The sequence below is a fragment of the Setaria italica genome, chromosome V (assembly GCF_000263155.2).
Source record: "Setaria italica strain Yugu1 chromosome V, Setaria_italica_v2.0, whole genome shotgun sequence".
In the NCBI taxonomy this organism is placed as follows: Eukaryota; Viridiplantae; Streptophyta; class Magnoliopsida; order Poales; family Poaceae; genus Setaria; species Setaria italica.
In genome coordinates, this window is record NC_028454.1 from 13,741,434 (window position 1) to 13,760,336 (window position 18,903).

At 47.3% G+C, this 18,903-nt stretch overlaps 1 protein-coding gene and 1 long non-coding RNA gene across 2 annotated transcripts; both read left to right on the forward strand.

Moving 5' to 3' along the window:
- Positions 1-13,625: 13,625 nt before the first annotated feature.
- On the forward strand, positions 13,626-16,530 carry LOC101785007 (kinetochore protein NDC80 homolog). Its single transcript, XM_012845955.1, is given in 6 exon segments — positions 13,626-13,646; positions 13,694-13,976; positions 13,979-14,356; positions 15,158-15,399; positions 16,090-16,236; positions 16,342-16,530. Coding segments are annotated over 6 exon segments (1,260 nt in total).
- A 1,012-nt stretch (positions 16,531-17,542) lies between these two features.
- LOC101785532 lies at positions 17,543-18,695 on the forward strand. Its single transcript, XR_215202.2, has 3 exons — positions 17,543-17,608; positions 17,691-17,813; positions 18,337-18,695. It is a non-coding gene; the product is annotated as an uncharacterized LOC101785532 (long non-coding RNA).
- Positions 18,696-18,903: the final 208 nt, after the last annotated feature.

The following is an 18,903-nucleotide window of genomic DNA, read 5'->3' on the forward strand; positions in this document are numbered from 1 at the left end:
CAAAGGAGGCCCTTCCTTGTGAGGCCGTCAATGCACGAGGTGCCGAAGTTGGAATGCGCCCAGGAGCCCATCGCCAGAGGAAGGAGAGCTCGACGGGGGATGGGGAGAGAGGTTGCGGCGTTGGGTGGAGGAAGACAAAGTGGGCGCAAGAAAGCTAAGGGCGCGCGAGGGGGCGAAAAAGCTTGAAGGCAGATGGCGGGCGGAACCGGCGAGGTGATATCCTCGTTTTATAGGGAAGGCGCGTGGGAAGCAGAACGAACGCCCCCATCGCAATAAATGCGGCGCCAGGTACGCCCCGTCACGCCCGCCCCTTTTTCGGAAACCGTGCACACGACCTGCAGTGGAAACATCCCCTCCTCCCTCGATTCACGGGTCGGCGCCCTCCACCACTTCATCTCCCGGAGGACACGCGCACGACGTCCCCCACGTCCGGCCCAAGGCACAACATCCTCCGCGTCTGGCCCAGGGCGCGACCTCTCTCACGTTCGGCCCAAGGACCACTTAAAGGTAAAAAGGGATACGGGGCTAAAAACGCGCCTACAGCCCATTACGATCCAGGGGTTCGAAGGTTGGCCCACCACGGGTTCGACAACCGCCCTAGGATACCCCCGAGCGAGGGGTGAGAGGAGACGGGTCCACTAGCGACCATCACCCGGGCGCGCGATAAGCCCAGGGCGTCTCAATCTCACATTTGAGTCCGGACCGGCATCAAAGTTCATGGTTTTTCCCCGAGGAAAGGCAACGAGCCCCCGGATCCAACCGAACGGATTCGGGAACTATATGAACTGGCCGACCGGAGCCTGGGGTACGCCACTAGCTTGGCCCAAGCCGGACCCCCCCGAACGGGAATCGGGACCCCACTCGAATCAACCCGTTAGTAGCTCAATGAGCACCATGGATCGTCCGGCGAGGATAGTGTGGCACGGCTCGCCGCCTTCGTCTCAGCGAACGGACGCTTGAGGGGTAACGTACAAAAGTCGACCTAGCCTCCGACCGGTCCCCTGCAACGCGCGGGGGCTCGGGGGCTAGCCTCGCAACCAAAGGCCACGCGGGTGGTCTCGACTTAAGGCTCTCAGACAGAAGGGAACGACAAGAAATCCTCCCGCGCTGAGTCGCTCATAGGATGCTTCGCCTGATCAACCCCTTCGGTCAAGCCACGCAAGCAAAACCTCCTGTCCCGGATCGACTGCGAGGATCTCCGACGGACGATGACGGCAACCTCTGGAAGAGCGTCCCCGCTCCACCACAGGCTCGGGGGCTACTGTTGGGGGGAAATATTAACGACCTCTCGAAGCCCATGGAAACAACAAAACATAAAGGCCCAGGCCCACCTAAGGTAACAAAGACTACCGTCGGCCCAACATGGGGGGCGAGAATCGCGCTCCGCCTCGCTCAACCTTGTTTCCCAGGGTCGAGCGCCCCCGACCCCTGGAAGACCAAGCTCCGCCTCGCCCGACCGCGGGTCTGGGGTTGGGAGCGCCCGACCCCCCATCGCGGGTCTCCGTCTCACCCGACTCATGGCGTAGGGGGTCGGGCTAACCCGGGTCTTCCAGACAAGTATCCACCTCGGGCGCGGATCTCGTGGGTCCCCCTGTCGATCTCGCCATAAATGCACCAGAGATCTGTTAGGAAGAAGGATATTCGCGTCCCCCACGCAACTCGCCACAAGTACCAATGCACGACAGCACAGTACAAGCTACAGTGGCTGCGACCTCCTTCGATTCGCTACAGGGCACTCATGGCCTGCGCCGCTCGGAGCAGGTCTCGCCCGTTCTCACGCCCCGCACGTCCGGCGGCGGGGACGCGACGTCCGCCTTCCGCGGACCGTCAGCAGGATGGCAGGATTCGCCGCCTCCCCCAACGGACACAAGGGCCACGACGAAACACCATAATCATGCCCGGCCGCCACGGCCGTCGAGGAGATCGTCGATGGGACGCGACGGCGGCCGCCGTCCTCCGGCAAACGCGCCGGCAGAGGTCGAAGGCCGGCGAGGACGTCGGTGATCTGGGGACTTGGTCCCTCCTCTCATGTCGTATTTTTACCTAGCTATGTTTACCTCTTTTACGGCTCCTCACACCCGGTCTCGTCTGTAACCTCCATATCCTCCATACACTGTAAAAGGAGAATCGGGGGCCTAAGACGAGGGGGCTTCTCAGACAACAGACGCTCTCAAGCAAACCGAACATATCGACACCCATCTAGAACATCAGTGCACACCCAAGAGACCTGGGACTAGTTCCCTCTCTCACACTCCTGTAACCCCTACTATAGAACCCCGCGTGGGCAACATGAGCAGCTCTCAATACTGGACGTAGGGCGTTCCTTTGCCCGAACCAGTCTCAACCCCGTGTCTTCCACGCCACCATCTGAAGCCTTACGCGCATAAAAGAAATTTACTAGTCTAAGTCTTGACCCGCTAATCTTGACAATGACAGATGAGGATAAATGAGAGAGATTTGACCTATGAGCATTGTTGTTCATAACCATCAATGATTGGCCTGCGCTGAGTAACCTTTGAGGACATACAAACAAGGGATATCAGACCCGCACCCACTGTATAGATGACACAGACAACATGTATTTGAAACTGAGAGACCAAGTTGAGAAGTGCCATGTCTATTTTTGATGAGTGATTGACAAGATGATTTGAGGCTTTACCGGTTGAGTTCATATTTCATATGTGCATGATTATGCTAACGGCTAACCGGATGTGTTGCGTTGTGTGCGTTGTGTTGTGGTGTTTGTGTAAATCATATGTTGTGTGTTGTGTCTCTTGGCTTGTGATGTGCAGTTGTAGGATGCGTCCACATGGTGCACAGAAGAGAAAGAGTACACGGATGGCATGGAGACGGCATCGGTCGAGTAAAGCGGGATGGAGGCAAGTTGAGTAGGCGGCCCAGGAGCTGGGAGCAAAAGACTTGGAGGCGTCGATGACTTGGCGGAGGCTCGACAAGTGTTGACATCGGTAAGTCACGCCTTGCGGGGCTTGCAAGAGGGTTTGATCGGTTTGACCTCAAAACCGGGGCCGAGTCACGCCAGGAGGGTGTGCAGAAGGTTTGACCAGTTTGACCTTAAAACCGGGGGTGAGTCACGCTAGGTGGGTGTGCAGAGGGTTTGGGTGGTTTGGGTCTCAAAACCACCGCGCAGGCAGGTTTGCCGGTTTGGGCCTCAAAACTGGGGGCGAGTCTGATGCGACCGGATGATGTTGAGTCGGAGGACGCGTGGCACCATCGCGAAGCTTGCGTCGAGGCGAAGCAAAGTCGTGAAGGTGCCGGGTCCGTCCGATGAAAGAAGAAAATATTGGACGATTTTACTCCTAGGGGATATTTGGGTTATATGCTTAATGTAAGGGCATTTTGGACATTGGCCAAATGCCTATATATGTGTAGGAGGGTTGTTGGGGCAGCTATCTCCTTGGGGCTTGTTTTGGTGGTTGCTACTCATTTGTTTGTGAGAGCTTTGGGAGAGAGGAGAGGGGAGAGAAGAGGGATCTTTGTTTGATCTTTTCGCCATCCTAGCTTTGATTGTGCTAAGGAGTGGCTTATAACTGGATATGGTAAAGTAATCCAAAAATCTATTTCGTCCCATCTTGTTCCATCCCATTTGGATTTGCAATTTCCGTTTGTGTTCTTCGCATTCTTGTTTTCTCCCTTTTCTTCCCTCTCACATTTTTGGTCGATTCATGTTTTGTGGGGAGTTTTGAGTCAATCCAGTTGTTTGGAAATGAACTAGGACGTGAGTTGAACCTTTCCACTGGAGGGATTTGATTGAAACCTCACGAGTTCATAGATCCGGTCAATTTAAGTTTTGGTGTTGACAAAATAGAGTTCTTCACAAGATTTGAAATTTCCTTTGATTCACAAATCTTTTAGGGATTATTTCTTAGGAGAAGCTTCTTTACTACGTTGTGAAGCTATGGTTCAAATTTTGTGATTTTTGGAGGTCGTTTGACCCCGTTTCGGATTTTTCTACCATCTTCGCGCAGGCTATTTTGGAATTCCGGAAATCTCCGTACCTAATCCCGAACATCTCCGGACCTCCGGAAATTTCCGCACGTCCGGAATTTTCCGAAGGTTTCTTCGGATTTTTCTGCACAGATGTGTTGGTTTTTAAAGTTTATCTTCCGGAGCTTGTTTGGAGTCTTTCTTGCTTCCACTATTCTCAAATTGGGTTCCTAGCATTATTCCTAGGTCCATTAGGTTGTGCATAGCTAAGTGGACTTGATTTTGCTAGAAGAGAGGCTTGTGGGTTTTTTAGCCGAAGTTCTTGGAGAAAATTTGAATCGGCTCCCATTCACCCCCCTCTGATCGTCTTCCCGGCCCTTCAGAAACACTGTAGAAAAGTCATGTACTTGGGCCATCGTCAATTTCTTCTTGCTAACCACCTATTAAGAAAGAAAGGGATGCATTTTAAAGAAGCGCCAGACTATCGTAAAAAATCTGCACACCATAATAAAAAGCGTGTATTTGAAATGATAAAAGATCTAAGCGTAGTCTTTGGAAAAGGTCCTGGTAGCGAACCTGTTCCGAACGACGATAACGGACGTGCACCCATATGGAAGAAGAAGTCTATATTTTGGGAGCTATCTTATTGGGAAATTCTAGAGATCCGCAACGCAATAGATGTGATGCACGTGATGAAGAATCTTTATGTGAACATGCTAGGCTTCATGGGTTGTTATGGGAACTCAAAAGGTACATTGGAAGCATGACAGGACCCGACGTGATGCAAGTTGATGAAGAATCTTTACGTGAACATGCTAGGCTTCATGATTTGTTATGGGAACTCAAAAGATACATTGGAAGCACGATAGGACCTGAAACGTATGAAGCAATGAGATGACCTACATCCGAAAAGAGAGATAAAGGACAACACTACTTACGTCCTGCCAGTTACACTCTCAGCAAGGAAGAGAAGGATATCATGTTTGACTGCATGAATAATATCAAGGTTACGTCTAGGTACTCCTCGAGTATAAAGGGAATAATAAATATGAAAGAAAAGAAGTTCACAAATCTAAAGGCTCATGACTACCCCATGTTGATGATCCAGTTGCTTCTGGTTGCACTTAGGGTTATTCTACTAGAGAATATATGATTGACGCTAGTAAAGCTATGCGTGTTTCTCAATGCGATTTCGCACAAGGCAATCAATCCAACCAAGTTACTAAAGCTACAAAACGATGTGGTACAATGTTTAGTCAGCTTTGAGTTGGTATTTCCACCATCCTTCTTCAATATTATGACGCACCTCCTGGTTCACCTAGTCAAAGAGATTACTATTCTTGGTCCAGTATTCCTGCACAATATATGGCCTTTCGAGAAGATCATGTCAGTCTAAAAAACTATGTTCTTAATCGTGCGCGTCCAGACGGAAACAACTCCACGATTAACGAACAACTCTCTTGGTTAGCCAGGAAACCTTATAGCACAATCATGAAATTCCAAGATTACGAGATAAATGATTATACATTTTACATGTGAGCCCAAGACCCAAAAAGCACCAAACAAAATAGTGGTGTTCGTATAAATGCCATAGATAGCAATAGGAGGAAGGACTTGTGTTATGGTTTCATAGCGGAGATCTGGGAACTCGAATACGGAACATCCCTCCGTTTCGTTCCCAATGGGTGAAGTTAACTAGAGGTGGTGTAACAAAAGATCAGTATGGAATGACAATAGTGGACCTGACCAAGACTGGATACAATGATGAACCATTCATCCTTACCAATCACGTGCATTAGGTTTTCTATGTGAAGAACATATTTAGAAAACACAAGAAAAATTCAAAAGAAAAAGAAAAGCCATGGGAGCCAAAGCACCACATAGTTCTTCCAGGTAAAAGAAAAATCATGGGAATCGAGGACAAAACAGACCAGTCAGATGATTACGATCAGTTTGATGGCATGCCTGAATTCGTTGTCGAAGTTGACCCAAGCATCATGCTAGCCAAAGAAGAGGCTCCGTACTTACGCCACGATTATGATCAAGGAATTTTCGTCAAAAAGAATTTTTTTAACATTACATTGTAATGCACTAAATATGGTGCACATTTATATAATGCTCTATGGCCATCAGAACTTTTCAATTATATTGTAATGGTCTATGGTGAACCTTTATTCGATCAATATAAACAATGATCACTTAACCACACAGATCAATTGCATTTTTGCACGTTGAAATTATTTATTGAAGAGTTTGTTGATCAATTGATGCATTAAAATAATTATTTTAGAAACTTAATAAACTAGTATAGAATTAATGACTGATTCAAAATTATTTTAAATATACTTGCTAATTTAATATATTTTTGCATGTTCTAAATATATAAATTTGTTATTTTTCTTTAATAACACCAATATAAAATAACTTAAAACATATATAAATTAAAACTATAAAACCAGCGGAAAACGAAAAGGAAGGCCTTTAGTTCCGATTGGTCTCCCGCTCTATAAGCAACCTTTAGTCCCGGGTGCCGAGACTCAATAATTCAAACTGGGATTCGGGGTATAACTATCGCTTCTTCGCACCCTTCTTCCTCCTCACTTCACTCCCCCAATCCACCGCCTCTCGTGCTCCACCCCCGCCACTGCGTCCTCCTTCCCGACCCCCGCTTCCGCCGCTGTCCTCCATCGTCGCGCCGCTCGTTCTCCTCCTCGGCCACTGCCGTCGCACCTCCCCATTGACGTGTAGCGCCGACATTCCCCGTGCTGCTTGTTTTCCTCCTGACTGCGCCGCGGCCCAGCTCTCTTAGCCCACCTCGCCGCCGCCTCACCACGCCTTGCCGTTGTCCCCCCGGCCGTCGCGCCGCCGGCCGGCAACTCCTCCGCGGCACCCCCATCGACGCCTGGCCACAATGTCCCATTCTCCTCCTCCATCGGCCGCCCGTTCGCCTCCACGCTTGTCTCTACAGCGCGCGCCCTCCCTTTCAGACGCCCTGCTCCTCCCCCGGCTCGTCGACTTCTCCGCCGCCGCACAGCACCGCGCGCTGAGCACCCGGATGCCTGCGCCACTGCTGCAGCGCCACCACCCCCGCTGGCCGCCGCCGTCTACCATCGTCGGCCGCCTCCGTCCCAGCCCTCTGCACCGCCGTCCAGTACGTATGACACGGTGCAGAGGGCGCTGACGCAAGCCGGGTTTTTTATTAGATTAAATTAGTAGAAATTAGTATAAATGCTTAGGAAATTAGTAGATTAAATTAGGAAATTAGTAGAAATTAGTATAAATGCTTAGCAAATTAGTAGATTAAATTAGGAATTTAGTAGGAATTAGTATAAATGCTTTGGAAATTATTAGATTAAATGCTATGTATGATTGTCGGATGTTCCAAGATTTTGGTAGGAGACGCCCTGAAGATATCAAGTCTCTTAAGATCATGATACAAGCCTGGGTGGATGAAGAAGACAAAGAGATCGAGAGGTTCGAGTCTAGTCGTAACAGGGGTCTGAACAATAACAATTAGAGTAATAGCCAACGTAGCGATAAGAATCGTAATGATCGCCCCAGTAATGACAACGAAAATATCTACTCGGGTGGTTAAAATCACAAGAGGAAGCTAGACAATATTGTCACAACAGTATCTCAATCTTCCAAGAAATGTGGTAGGAATCAAAAAAGGACTCCGTTCAGTGAGCTCCTGAAGAAGCATGGCACCCGCACCATAAACACTCTGCGATGGATTGCTATAGTTTGCGCAGAGTCATGAAAGATCTGTCGAAACCTTCTGGAACAAAGGACAAGGGCAAGGCTAAAGAAGATTAAGATGATGGTGACAATGGCAAATTTTAGAACCCATCCAACACCGTCAACATCATCTTCGACGGCACACCGGGTACTGCTACTAAGTGGTCCTAGAAACTAACCCTCCAAGAGATTATATCCATTGAACCAGCAACACCTACATTCCTTAAGTGGTTCGAGGTGCCAATCACCTTCTCCAAGAAGGACCAGTGGACTAGTTTCTCAGATCTAGGACACTACCCTCTTGTCCTGTACCTAGTAGCCGCAGGCTCCAAACTCACAAAAGTACTCATTGATGGTGGTAGCGGTCTCAACGTACTCTTTGCCAAGACATTGAGGAAGATGGGCCTCGACGTTACGGTGAATTCACCATTCTACGTGATTGTTCTAGGCAACACGACTATATCCCTTGGTCAGGTGGTTTTGCCAGTTACCTTCAAGACCAAAGAACACTACCGGACAGAGTACATCCGGTTCGAGGTGGCTGATTTCGAAACGTCGTATCACGCTATCCTCGGAAGATCCGCCTTGGCCAAATTCATGGCCATCCCGCATTACGTGTACCTAGTACTCAAAATGCTAGGACCCAAGGGAGTATTCTCCCTGCGCGGAGACTTGAAGAGATCATACAACTGCGATACAGAAGCCATGTAGCTAGCAGCAACTACTCAAGTACAAAATTCGATGATGCAAGTCTTCACCGCTTCCAAGAAACTGTCCCCGTCAGAACTCGAGATCCCAGAAAAAAAGTCGGGGGCAACCAAGGTCAAGCCGGCAAGCGAAGTCAACATCAAAGCCATCGACCTTGAGATTGGTGATAGCTCCAAGAAAGGTCTAATTGGCTCAGGGCTGGATCCTAAATAGGAAGTCGCGCTTGTCAGCTTCCCCTAAGCCAACCGAGACATCTTCGCATGGAAGCCATCGGATATGCCGGGGGTGCCCAGGAAGTTGATTGAGCACTCACTAAATGTGGATCCCAAAGCTACGCCAAAAGGACAACGACTATGTCGATTCGCCCAAGACAGAAGAGAAGCAATCAAAAAGGAGTTGGCCAAACTACTCGCGGCGGGCTTCATAAAAAGAAGTCTATCATCCAGAGTGACTAGCCAATCCCGTCTTGGTGTGGAAGAAAAACAACAATGGGTGGAGGATGTGTGTCGACTACACAGACCTCAAAAAGCACTATCCAAAGGATCCCTTTGGGCTCCTTAGGATTGATCAAGTCATCGAGTCGACAGATGGATGCGCCCTACTCTACTTCCTCGATTGCTACTCGGGGTATCATTAGATAGCTCTAAAGGACGAAGACCAAATCAAGATCGCGTTCATCACCCCATACGGAGCTTTCTTCTATACAACAATGTCCTTCAGGTTGAAGAACGCAGGCGCCACCTATCAATGGGTAATCCAGGAGTGCTTCAAGAAACAACTACACTACAGCGTAGAGGCGTACATGGATGACGTGGTCGTAAAGACCAAAAATCCTGACGACTTGATTGCGGATCTGGAAGAAACTTTCGAAACCTTGCGAGAATTCCGGTGGAAACTGAACCCAACAGAGTGCGTGTTCGGTGTACCCTCCGGAAAACTACTCGGGTTTAGCAATTTGCACGTCCCTTCGTGCATCAAGGACATCCAGAAGCTGACTGGGTGCATGACGGCCCTCAACAGATTCATCTCAAGGCTTGGAGAATAGGGACTGCCCTTTTTCAAACTACTCAAATGGCAAGATAAATTCCAGTGGACCGAGGAGGCAGATCAAGCCCTGCAACAACTGAAGGACTTCTTATCAAAGCCACAGGTCCTCACAGCGCCAAATCCCAATGAAGACTTGTTGTTGTATATCGCTGCGACTACTAACGTCGTCAGCATGACGATCGTGGTTGAAAAACCAGAACCAGGCCATGTATACAAAGTATAGAGGCCCATCTACTTCATCAGCGAGGTGCTGTCAGATTCCAAATTCAGGTACTCGCCAATCAAAAAGTTGCTATACGCGATACTACTTACCTCGCGAAGGCTATGACATTACTTCCAGTAACATAACATCTTTGTTGTCACAGACTTTCTCCTAGGAGAAATTCTCCACAATCGAGATGCAACAGGAAGAATATCCTAGTGGGCGGTAGAACTAAGAGCATTATCCCTATAATTCAAGTCGAGGACTACCATCAAGTCATAGGCACTAGTCGATTTCATGGCAGAGTGGCGGAAAAATCAAGTGCCAACACCAGCTGAGCACCCAGAGCATTGGGTCATGTACTTCAATGGATCACTCAAGCTCAAAGGCGCTGACGCAGGAGTACTCTTAATCTCTCCCAATGATGAACAACACAAATATGTCCTACAAATACTTTTGGGAGGTATCCAACAATGAAGCTGAATATGAAGCATTTTTGCACAGGCTTTGCCTGGCAGTCTCACTATGAATCAAGTGATTGTTGGTCTACAACGACTCACTGGTGGTAATCAATCAAGTCAACGATGAGTGGGATCGCCACAAGGACAAACGCAAACTAGAGAACAAGTTAGTTTGGAGTTCCACCACATAGTTTGCGACAACAACGTAGCCGCGAATGTCTTATCCAAGCTTGGATCTACTCGTACTCAAGTTCCAGCCGAGGTCTTCGTCCATGAACTACGCAAGCCATCCATAGTGGAGCCGGCACCATCAAAAACCACCGATCGAGGTCATAATGTACCAATCGGGAGGTTATGTTGATCAATATGGACTGGAGAATCCCCTTCATTGACTACATCAAAGAGCACAAGTTACTTCCAGACAAGACAGAAGCAGAACAAGTCTCACGATGCAGCAAGAATTATGTTCTAGTTGGAGACAAGCTTTACAGAAAAGGCGCATCATCAGGAGTACTCATGAAGTGCGTCTCACGGCAAGATGCCAAGGATATACTTGAAGAAATTCACAAAGGCATCGGTGGAAACCACACATCCTCAAGAACGATCATAGGCAAGGCTTTCAAAGCAGGGTTCTATTGGCCTACAGCTCTCGCTGACGTTGAAGAACTAGTCTGCCGATGTTAAGGGTGTCAATTCTTCACCAAGCAACAACATGTCCCTGCCTACAAGCTGATTACCATACCACCCTCTTGGCCCTTCGCATGATGGTGGCTAGAAATGATTGGCCTACTACCTACGGTGCTTGGAGGGTTCAATCGAGTACTCGTGGCGATCGACAAATTTACCAAGTGGATCGAGGTGCAGCCGGTCACCTGCCCCAAGGCAGAAAGGGTACTCGACTTCCTCGACAAAATCAACCATCGCTACGGCTTCCCTAACTGCATTATCACAAATCTGGGTTCCAATTTCAACAACCACGAGTTCTGGGAATATTGTGAGAGCAGCGAGATTGAAATCCGGTATGTCTCTGTCGCTCATCCACGGGCCAATGGCTAGGTTGAGCACGCCAACGGGATGTTACTGGAGACTCTCAAGAAAAGACTACATGACATTGGAAACACCAAAGGGAGCAAGTGGCTCAAGGAGCTACCCAATGTCCTCTGGGGGCTTCGCACTCAGCCATGCAAGCGTATAGGGTACTCGCCCTACTTCCTAGTCTACGGATCAGAAGCCATCCTCCCCGCGCGATGTCATGTGGAAATCTTGAGTAGTCGAGCAGTATGAGGAGGGCGCAATAGAAGAAACAAGGCGTCTAGACTTGACAGCCTCAAAGAAGCTCGCTATGCAGTACTCATCCAGTCAGTAAGGTACCTCGAAGGGATCCACCGTTATCATGATCATTACATCAAAGAACGTTCATTCAACACGGGCGATATGGTCCTCAAGCGTATCCAAGACACCAAGGGACTGCACAAGCTAAATTCGCCATGGGAGGATACTTTCATCATCTCCAAGGTCACTAGACCTGGGTCGTATAGGCTCCAACACATCTCTAGCGAAGACATCGACAACTCATGGAACATTAAGCAACTTTATCAATTCTACCCTTAATTTACATATTCATGTAAATTGTCCATCGACCTCAGTTGTATAGTTATAACTTAACAAAGCAGAGTTACTCTTTGTCGTAAAACGACTACTTGTCTCTGTCTAAATTGCAACTTGCAAAAGCAAGTTTGCAAGAGCTATTCAGCTCCCCGGGTACTATCGCCCAACTCACGGCTTGTAATCACAAGCCTACACAAGTTATTTTTGAGTTATTCAACTTATTGGATGAAATTGTCAAGAAATAACTTGCAAAGACAAGCCTGCAGACAAGATCATGAGCTAGTTAGCTCCTTGGACAAGTCTATCCATTGACGGCCTTCAGAAAAGAAGTCGTTAGTAATCTAGGAGTTATTTATATTACCCGAGCTCTTAACTAGACAAGTTTGTCTAATCGCAACTTGTAATAACAAGTTTGTAGTTCCAGGTTTTCAAGAGCGCAACATCGGAACAACCTAGAGAGGTTGTAAAGATAGGCTCCAGCTGATGAAATCTTGAAGAGTCCACTCGCTTAAAGAGTCTGACTACCCAGATGCCTGAGTACTTACACTTTGCAAAAAAAGAGTCGCATCCTAGAAGTACTCCAAACCGTCCATCTGAACAGGCTCAGAAGAGTAGCCTTGTGCGTAGACACTCACGACTATCGTACGAGAACTTATCAGGGTAGTTCGCGAGATGCACTAAACAAAAAACACACAAGTCGACAACAATGAAATTTGCGATAAGACTTCAAATAATTTACATTCGTATCATGTTTATATTACAATGATATGATACCTACTTCTTTACATACAACTACTCAAGGTCTATCTGACTGGCTACTTCCATGACAATAGGAGGCACCTCTTGCATGTACTGTTGAAGCTGCTCATCAGAACATCTTGTGCTATCCCCTCCGTAACTGGAGACGGGTCCGCTTGCAGGTAGAAGGACTTCACAATTGCTAGCAACTGCTTCAAGACTGACTCGGCTATCTTTTGAATGTAGCCGGTTATCTTGGCAGGCACCTCCTTGAGTACTTCTGCCAGAGGGCGGGGCTCCATGCCTTCCGCCGGGGGCTCCACCATATCTTCTATGGGCTGAGCAGCTTCAGTTAGCTCCTTCAGAGCAAGCTTGGTGGCCTCTAGCACAGCCTCACGCTCTCGAAGAGTCTTCATGGCACTCACCAAGTCAACCTCTCCGTCAGCACGCATCTTGTGCTCCTTCTCTAGGCGGTGCTCCAGATTCTCAGACAGAGCGGATAACTTAACATGCTGTTCCGTTACTCTGTAGTATGAGTTCTGCCAATCAGTGGCTCGGCCTTGGAGATCTTTTTTTATCTTCTCGACCCCTGCAAGAACAACAAAAGCAATAATTGAGTATCGTCAAGCGCAATCAGTACTCGAAGACCAGATAGGGAAGACAAGTTACCTTTCAGCTAATCCTTCAAGGCCTTGTTGTGCTTCCGAAGGCGATCCTTCTCCTCCGCGGCCTACTGGACAAGGTTGCAGTACTCGGCGGCTTGGCCATCGTACTTCATGAGTAACAGAGAGGAGTACTCCCACACCTTGGCCAGTTCCCGCTCAAGTGCTTAAGCTTGCATTGCGGTATCTCCATAACCCTGGAGCATCTCCAATTTTTGGTGGGAGCGCTTGATCAAATCTTGCAAAACAGAGCAAGTACTCATGTAAGGAATGAGTATTGATTTCAATGTTGTGGATAAATTAGAAGGAAAGCTTACCACTACATATTTGCCTACGCGGCGGTACATCTCCATCATTGTAACCTCCATCTCTGTATCGAGGAGCGGGTCGTCGAGTAGCTGAATATCTTCAAGGTCAGCTCCCTCAGCTATCCAAGGCTCCTCTTGCACCCCAGCATTCGTTGTGCTGAGCGGAACCAAAGCCCGGCTGGTCGATAGACCCGCTTCAGAAGGTGGGATGGAGGCCACGACGTGGCTGGTCGACGGACTCGCTTCAGAAGGCGGAACGAAAGCCAGCACTTGAAGGACTCCGGCAGCTTCAGCCTCCACTTCCAGCTCGGGGGCTACAAGGATAGCCACGACGCTAGAAGTAGTCTCCTTCGCCGCTTCGGTATCTATCTCTGGCTCGGGGGCTACCAAAGTAGCCACAACCCCGGAAGTAGTCGCCACAATGGGGTTGATGAGGAGTACCTCTCCACAGCCTGGATGAACGGTGAGGCTGCCGTTGCAACAGCCCGTGCTCTGGAGAAGGAGGCGCAGGAACTGGAGGCTGAGGTGAATAATCTCACCTCTGGTCCCTCACGGCGAGAGGACTAAAGGCGGAGAAGGAAGCCTTCAGTGCAGACGTCCACAAGTTTGAGGCGTTGATAAAGATCGGGAAAGCTAAGGTCAACGAAAGGGAAGAGGAGTTGGCGGATCTAGAGAAGGAGCTTGAGGCAAAAGTGTTGGATGCCCGACACACTACGGCTGAAAACGAGGAGCTGTTGAAGAAGCTGGACACACAAGTGATGAGCGTGGGAGATATAGAGAGGATGCATAGGGAGATGCTGTGGATTGAGAATGAGATTGCCAGATCCGAGAACAAGAAGTCATCACTGGAGGATGAGTGCTGGGATCTGGACTCGAAGCTGGTGACCAAGCTTGAGTCCCTCGACGGGCTTGTCGAGCAATGCAACAATGCCCTCAAAGGTACAAGTGTGCCATAAACATCTGCTATAATTTCTTTATTCTTTGAATTTGTTTGGCTATAAAGAAAGTCAATGAACAATGTGATAAGTAATTTATGTGCATTAACACAATCTATTGTTTTCTTAATCAGCTACAGATTTGGTCCTTAACTAATTGAATAATGTGGACTGGCACATGGCCATCAGTATATAAGATAGTTTGGCTGCATATTAAATTTTTGAACTAGGTGTATTCCAACAGTGAATCCTGAGACTTTCAACGATGAAACTTATTGAGTCAGTGAGTATGTGGGGGCAAATGATTTGTTTCAAAGAAATTTGGGAAATATTTTAGCAATTTTTTGATCATTTGAATAGCCAGTTGACATCACATGTTAGAATTAAGTCCTGATGGTGATAGAATAATGTATTAGTAGTGCCTGTGTGCACTTAGTGCCTGTGAGCACTAGTATCCATGGGTGGTTCGTGCCTACGTGTACCTTATCACCAATTACTGCTTTAGATGCCCTTATCTACTTAGATGCTCTTTATATACTTTGCTTAGCTTCTAAGCTACCTACACATGGTTGGCCTATATGTACCTCAAAGACCCCTTTGTGGGTGTGTGGAATGGAAAGGATCAATTTGGGCTAACATTACGTGTTTCATTTGTTGCCGTTGGGTTAACTAAATATAGAAACAAACAAAGGTTGAGATGTGATCTTTGTAGTGTGGTTTTGTTGCCAGTATTTGCATTACCAGCTACTTTGTTAAGTCTATTTGTATTCTGTTCTCATTTTTACTCTGCTGGGTCACTTTTCAGGTTGGAACCAGTACCTTATAAATTTAAAGGGATCCTCACCTGATGAGATGCTGGGCACTGGTTACAAAACAGTGCTGAAACCTGCACTTAAGGCTCATGCTGAGGAGAAGAAAAGGATCACTGTCTCAAATCTTGCAGAGTTAGTTGATCTCCAGAAGCAGGTGCAAGAAAGTGCCAAAATCCTGGAGGAGGAAAAGTCCCTCTTTACAAATATTGCATTACATTTTGTAGTTCAGATAAATGTGATCTGAAATTATTTTGCCCCTCCTCTTTGAATTGTTATTCTTATTATGAAATTATTTATGCAATAAATTTATGGTTAAATAAACACGAAGAATGGATTTGACTTATGAGAATTCAATTTTGCTGTTATTGTAAATCGGATTTTGGATCTGTCTCATGGACTATACTGATGTGCTGTGATTAGACTTGAGGGCTGTCTAAATCTATGTCTTTTGTAAAGATTAGTTCTTTTTGTAAGAACAGGGCATGATTTATTTGTTAACACATATGTGTATGTCCTTCCACCTAGCACCTTTATTTGAATTGAATTTGTACTACCAGCAAAACAAAAGGATCTGTCATAGTGTCTGAAAGAACTGCATTACAACTTTTATGTATGCATGGTTAACGAGTATCTAGGAGAGTGGAGACTATCTAATTTACAGAGTAAGAGAAATAAAACGATGAACATGCTGATCAGTCAAGTGTTGGAGCAGTTGTCAAATATTTGAAAATGTTTTTCTTTTTGCTCCTGTATTGTAGCATTTCATCAATTATGTTACTTTGGCTTGTAGCCTTTTCGAGTGTTCTTGAATTCCTTATCACAGTCTCTTTTCATGGTGATCCTAAACAATTATTGATATGGACAAGAGTTTGGCCCTGGCATTTACCATACAGCTCAAGTCGTTCTTGTATTTGCTGTTGTCTAGATGCTTGCTGCTTTGAATTTGTTGGATCATGAAATCTCAAAGGATGACTCAAGATGCAAAGGTGATAGTAGACGAGTGAAAGATGAGTTGGAGAAAGAGTACGGTGCGCTGAGGTCCATTGAAAAGGAGGCAGATGATGTTTTGAAGGTATTTCTCATATTTGTTTTTGTTAATTACTTAAAATGAGTTCCTTTATTAGCTTAACACATTCGCAATCAGATAATTTAAAATAAATTTTATTTGATTTGATAGAATTCGGAGAAGAGGCTCCAAGATGCGTTACGCAAAGAGGAAGAAGAAACTCAGGTAGCTGCTAATGTGCTGCTTCAGCTTCTTGATTCCATTGCCGAGCATAAAGAGCTCATGGAAGCAACTATTGCTCAGAGGAGGAACGACCTGTATGCAGCTGCTGACTTCGGCCCCGTTTGTATCCGCTTATAAGCGTCTTATCGGTGGAAATAAATAAGCGTCTTATCGGTGGAAATAAGCAAAGCGTTTGGCGGGATTCTCGCTTATTTCCACCGATAAGCTGCTTATAAGCGGATACAAACGGGGCCGTATACAAACATGGCCTTCATAGCCTCCTTGGCATCCAAAGACATGGGTCTGTTTATATCCACTTATTTCTTCCCACTTATCGGTGGAAATAAGCCATAAGCCCACCCAAACGTCTTGCTTATTTCCCGCTTACCATCCAAGCCACTTCTCCCACAATCTAGAATACAACTAGCGCTCCGCTTTTCCTCCACACGGCTTCGAAGGCGCTTCTCGCGCAAGCGAGCCGATTTTCCCCGATACCCCTCACCCCCGTGCCATCTCGATCACATGCCTGCTGCCAGCTCCGTCCGTCGCCAGCCCCGTCCGTCACCAACCCCGTCCGCTGCTCAGCGCCCTCCACCGGCTCCCTTCCCACACCCGTCGCCGGCTCCGTCCGCCGCCAGCCCCGTTCGCTGCCCGCCGCTGGCCCCATCCGCTGCCTGTCGCCGACTCCGTCCTTCTACCACCCGCCGGCCATCTTCCCCAAGAAGACCACCCACGCCGCCGCAGCTCCTGCCGGCCCCCTCCGCGGCCGCCCACTCCGCCGCAGCCCCGGCAGGCCCCCTCTACAGCCGTCCCACGCCGCCACAAGCGCCAGTTCGCGAGGAAGACCTTGCAGCAAGCACGAAGAAGGTAAACCTGAAAAAAAATAAAGGAAAATAAAAAATAAGTGAATATTATCAGTCTAAAATGAACAATATTATCAGCCTAAAATAAATGGATGACATTAGAATTATTATCTTCTCCTTGTATTCACAACAAAAATGAGCTATTATCAGTCTCAGGAGCATTCAGATTATTTTATCAGATTATTTTATCAGTAAAGACAGATAATCGGTACATAATAATTAGGATTACCAAATACCCAACTTATTCAAATAGCAGATTCTCCCGGATAAGCGAGTTTCAAAAAAGCGTATACAAACAGCGCCGTCATGTCCGAGTCCGCGAGTAAGAAAAGAACCCTTCTCTGATTCGGCAGGTGTCCATCCGGTTCCTCTCGATCTTCTTAAGCCAGCCGGCACACTAATTCTAATTCCCGTCGATTCTCTCCGCGAATTCAGGGTTCGCTTACTGCCGGATTGTGCTGCGAGTCCTGATGGCGAGCCGGCGAAGCCCGAGGTGACGAAGGAGGCCAAGATGGACCTGCTCGAAGACGATGACGAGTTCGAGTTCGAGATCGACAGGTATCATCCCGCATCGAATCCACCCCTTCTCCCTCGTCTTGCTGATGTTTGCTGGTAGATTTGGTACATGGTGCTGTTGGTAAGATCTGACTAGGGTTTGTGACATTAGCTCAGCTCGCCAGCTTGGGTTTGTTGTGTTTTGGCTGTAGGGTTGTGAAATTGTTGGGTGTTACTTGTGTTCGGTTGTTATTCATCCTGTAGATTTTGCAAGTGACTGATCTATTGCTTAGTCAGCCACTGGAGATTGGTTATGTGGGTCCTGTCAAATACTAACATCTGTGGTTAACATGCTTCAGAATTGGGCATTGTGGCCAGGCTTGCTCTTGCCTGTGCATTAGCCCTGCTAATTGGGCTGCAAACCGCATTTTTCTGGTTGTGTCGTGGTTTAGTTCTTGCAAGAATTTGAACATCGTGCTAATTTAAATGTTGACTTCAAAACCGTATGTTTAGAACCATTATAGATTCAGACAATGTGTACTTGTGTTACCTAAAATGTCAGGCTTATACTAACTTCTGATTACAGTGGGACGACAAGGAAGAAGGCAATGAAGTAGTTAAGCAATGGGAGGATGACTGGGATGACTTCTCGCTGCAGTTGAGGAAGGAGCTCGAGAGCAATGCCTCCAGGAACTAGCTAGTGAATGCAGCCTAGTATCCGTTATTGTCAGATAGGAATTGGTGTACGATGACGGTTGTTGGGAAGTTGCACCTGTTGTTCCTTTCTCGTCCTTCTTGGCATGGTCACTCAGATGTCGTCGTCGCATTTGCTGTCAATGGATCTTTTCCTGTTTTTATCCACTAGTAACTAATTTTAGTACATAAGTTTCCAACTCTTACACACAGAAGGATGTATTAAACTAAGGGTTCTTTTAGCATGGTTTTTATGGGCTTCGGCGCTCCACCTGACAATATTATCATAACACAGCTGGAGTTTTTTCTCTCTCTCCTCTCCCTTTCCCTCATAAAACCACAAGAGCTAGTGGAGCTACAAATTGTGGCTCCGGTTCCTCAAGTGCTCCCGGAGTGGAGCTCGGCCAAAAAGACCCTAAGATTCTTCAAACATTGAAATTACCATGGCAGCACGCCAAAC